Here is a 4,428-nt window from a genome sequence, read left to right as displayed (position 1 = left end):
TTGGTATGCTTAGACGTGTAAGCACTGGGATGTGGGACCAATGATTTGAGCCTCAATTGGGTTTGAGCCCTAACCATGGCGGACATGGGGGAAAGGTGGACACCAAAGTGGGATAAGGCCCATACGGTGAAAGAGACTCAAAGTGGGTAGAGTCCCATACGAGTGATGGTTCTCAATAGTGGGTTTAAGTCCTATAGGGGAACCGAATACCCACCACGAAAGTCGAATCATACGAGCATGCATGAACTGGGCCTGGCTTAGACGTAAGTCCATTCGGGAATTGATGTGTCGTGATCTGAATAATGATCTGGTTTGAGTTGTGAGAACTCAGATGCATGTTGCCATACAATTGTGATAAGGGTAAGGGCAAGATAGAGTGATGTCTTGCTTACCTGATGACTGATGGCTTTTCTTCCGCTGTGTAGATATTTTTGAGATCATTGTCTAATGATCTAGATCAGTAGTTTTATTTTTGGAACTCTTATGTATATTTTATGCCATGTTGTGTTGTTTTGGGCATGTATTTGTATATGTACATTGTGCTGCTAGGCACTTATGTATTTCAGTACCAGTTTTACACTATGTATAATATGTATTCTAGACATATATTATATGTGGGTGTTATAGTTGGTATCAGAGCAGGTCGTATCCTCGACCTAGCCATGAAATATTATAAGTACTCCTTTCTGCCTCATATATAGGTTGCCATCATTGTCTTTTGTGTTATATTCATAGTATTGAGCCTGATCAACTTAATACTATTTGTATGACATTCAGGATCATGGCTGAAAGACGCAGAGGTCGTGGTAGACCCATAACCCAGAATTCAGACTCTGAACCACCAAGTGGTAGTGAAGGTTTCCAATGGCCTTAATTTATGCAATAGATGCAACAACAACAGAATCAATTCATGCAACAGATGATGCAGTAGTGGAATGGTGGTCTGCATCCTCAAGGGATTCCACAAGAAGCTGCAGGTGGTAGTTTCCGAGATTTCTTTCGCATGAACCCTTTTGGGTTTCATGGTGGATTAAATCTTGTGGAGGCTTATGGGGGGACACCCAACATGGAAAGAGTGTTCCCAGCTAGTGTAGGGGTGCAAAGACAATGTAGTGTGGCTGAGAATAATTTGAGAAGGGTTCAAGGAGAGGTTGATCAATATGGAGTTGGCCAAATGAACCAGGGAGGATCAAGTCATCAGTTTAGGCCTAGACCTCGAACCTTCAAAAGAAGGCAAGTGCAACATGCAAGACCTAACCATCCTCCGCAATGTCAAGTATGTAAGAAGTTCCATTTCGGAAGATGTACCGCTGGTGTAATTAGGTGTTTTAAGTGTCAAGGAGAAAGTCACATGTCTAGGGAATGTCCTCAGAATAGGAACCAGATGCAGGGGAGGAGCGTCGGTCGAGTTTATACTTTGGATGCAAGGAAGGCTAAGAGCAACAATGCCTTAATTGCTGGTATGTGTTTCATCAATAATCATCCTTGTTTTATATTGTTTGATTGTGGGGCGACACACTCTTTTGTATCAATTTGGTGCATGAAGCGTCTTGGCTTGCAAGCAATTCCCTTGTCTCCTCCTATGGTGGTTACTACCGCAATGGATCATGTGGTTGAGACACCGTTGATTTGTAAAAGTTGTTCGCTCTCGGTGAATGGTAGAATTTTCCAGATTGATCTTATTTGTTTACCACTTAAGAAGGTTGATGTGGTTTTGGGGATGGATTGGCTTTCCGCCAACTCGGTGTTTATTGGTTGTGAAGAGAAGTTGATTATCATTCCATCTAGTGAAGCTACTCCAAAGGATGTACTAACTACTATCTTGGAAGGTACAGTTGACATGGTTAATTTATTATTTGAGAATGAAAAGTCAGTTCTCTTGGTTCCTACCAAGGAGCCTAGCGATAATCTGAGTGTTACACAAATCCCTGTTGTTTGTGAATTTTTGGAAGTTTTTCCTGAGGATGTCACCTCTCTTCCTCCTGAAAGGGAAGTGGAATTCTCTATTGATCTGATACTTGGGACAACTCCAATCTCCGTCTCTCCATATCGCATGGCGCCACTAGAGTTGAGAGAGTGTTAGATACCCAAAAGTGCTTATTTGAGCTATCAAATATGGGTATCTTTCACTCCATTTCCTTGCTAAAATGTCGAAACCACCTTTGTTTCAAATGAAATGCAATACAATGATAATCTATCTTGGTACCTTTTATTTGTGTGTTATTGTGCAGGAAGTAGGCATGAAATAATAGAAAATGAAGACACAAGAAATGTGGCAAAGGGATCAAATGAAACAAGCATTCATCAGCTTCCTCGCTAGGCGAGGGCTGTGGCGAAGGACTCGCTAGGCGAGCGTGCAGCGAGCGTGCAGCGAGCGTGCAGCGAAATGCTCCAGTATTTAACAGAGGAAAACATCACCACACTCGCTAGGCGAGCTTCCAGCGAGGAGTGTGGCGAACACGTCCAGACTTGGTGAAAAGCGCAGCCAACACTCACTCGCTGGGCGAGCCATTAGCGAGCTCCCAGCGAGGATTCCAGTAGCAAAACCTCTCAACCTCGCTGGAGCGAAGGTTGAAGCGTGCCCTTCGCTAGGCGAAGGTTTTGTTCGCTAGGCGAACATGACAGTCTGAGATAGGCTGTTTCTCTAGGCGCAGGTGCCTCAGGTGCCTCAATTAGGGGCTCGCTAGGCGAGCCATTCTGCTCGCCTAGCGAGCATGACAGCCCAGTAGCTGCTCTATAAGTAGCAAGTGCCACTTTTTGGAGCCATACCTTATTTTTCCTACTTTTGTACTTTTTCTAGATATTTTACAGCATTGTTCCAAGAATCTTTTGTGACCTAGATTTCATTTCTCTTCATCTCTTAACCATCTTTTACAAAAAGAAGGTGGATTCCCATCCAATCTTGATTATTCGACTTGGATGTTGATCAACCTTCTTCCGAAACTTGCCGACCAAGCTACCATGAAAATGAGTAGCTAAGTCCTCCATTTGTCAAGGTTAGATGTAGATGATCATTAGCTTTGTGTGTAAATGTAAGGATCTTCATTTGTAAACTCTTTAATGGTGAATATATGATGAAAACTTTGTTCTTATTCAAAACTCTTTGTGTTGGTTTATGATCGAGAGATGTTTACCAACTCTTAACCTAGGTTTTCATCCAATCTTGTTTGTTAGCTAGAGATAGTAATGAATGATTTTGTTCACCATAAGGTTGAACCAAAAAGTTGTCATTTTGATAGATTGTCTTAGAGATAAACAATGGGTCAAAGTGGGAAAACTCACAATGTGTGTTCGAGAGAAACACATTGGGAGGACTTTGTGAAATAATTTATCATCTAAAGGAGTTTATAAGATTGTTGACCGAACAAATACATGCAAAGTGATCATTGAACCCTAACTTTGGCAATATTTCTCAAATATTCAAACCAAAACTTTTACCGCATTTTATTACCTTTTTATGCAAGATACTGTGACAAACACCAAAACCCTATTGATACCTTAAGCTAAGAATTAATACAACCATCGAAAGGCGGTGATATCTTACAATCCCTGTGGATACGATAACAAAAACCCGACACTTAAGATTACATTCAACAAAATGGCGTCGTTGCCGGGGATTGTAAATTGATATTGCGAGCATCGCAATGGTTGCTTAATTTTTAGCTTTTGAATTTTTGACTTGTGCTTGTAATTTGTTTGGTTTAGTGTGCAGCTTACGTTTTATGCGAGGGCAAATCCCTGTGGACGAACTTCTTTTTGATCCCGAGATCGAAAGAACCGCAAGGAGGAACAATAGCAAAACGAGACGTAGGAGGCAACAGGCTAGACAACGTCAAGAGCAAGGAGAAAGTTCTTCTACCACAAATCCACCACCATTCATACCTAACATGGAGCCACCACCACTGTAACACCCTTCTAATTGCCCCAAAATTTTATAATTTCAAATAACAATATATTCATCAGAGTAATTATGCCCCGAAGGGTGTCACACAACCATTTCACCACAATTATCAAAATGTCCTGTCATGCTCATTTATTAAATCAAAATAAGGTTCTTTTGCATAATTCGCAGCGGAATAAAATCCAACATCAATGTAAAGCATGTAACACGATACATGTAAATCATTCAACAACCAATATCAAATTAATTAAAACACCCCCTCCCGATGTTACATCTATCAGAGCATGACCCATAAGAACTACTCTAGACTCCAAGCATTAGCTTCTACTCGATTCATTTCTCGTTACCTGAAAAATAGGTGTAAGGGTGAGTTCCTCAATCGATAAATAAGCATTATACAACATTATGTAATGTTAAGTAATTAACGCATTAAATCACCCTAATCATACTACGCATTCAGCAACAGCAATATCCGTTCCAACAACATACTTAACAGTAGATTCTTGACCACAATCAACATCAACAAC

At 40.9% G+C, this 4,428-nt stretch overlaps 1 protein-coding gene across 1 annotated transcript; it reads left to right on the top strand.

Annotated features, from left to right (window-relative positions):
- Positions 1-1,066: 1,066 nt before the first annotated feature.
- LOC127107408 (uncharacterized) lies at positions 1,067-2,083 on the top strand. Its single transcript, XM_051044685.1, has one exon. The coding sequence runs from the start codon at positions 1,067-1,069 to the stop codon at positions 2,081-2,083; it is 1,017 nt and encodes a 338-aa protein (XP_050900642.1).
- Positions 2,084-4,428: the final 2,345 nt, after the last annotated feature.

The sequence above is a fragment of the Lathyrus oleraceus genome, chromosome 1 (genome assembly GCF_024323335.1).
Source record: "Lathyrus oleraceus cultivar Zhongwan6 chromosome 1, CAAS_Psat_ZW6_1.0, whole genome shotgun sequence".
Lineage (NCBI taxonomy): Eukaryota > Viridiplantae > Streptophyta > Magnoliopsida > Fabales > Fabaceae > Lathyrus > Lathyrus oleraceus.
This window is presented reverse-complemented; position numbering and strand designations above follow the sequence as displayed.

Bases quoted from the DNA above. Each gene is read 5' to 3' on its own strand.
- LOC127107408 (XM_051044685.1), top strand. From the start codon at position 1,067: ATGGAAAGAGTGTTCCCAGCTAGTGTAGGGGTGCAAAGACAATGTAGT.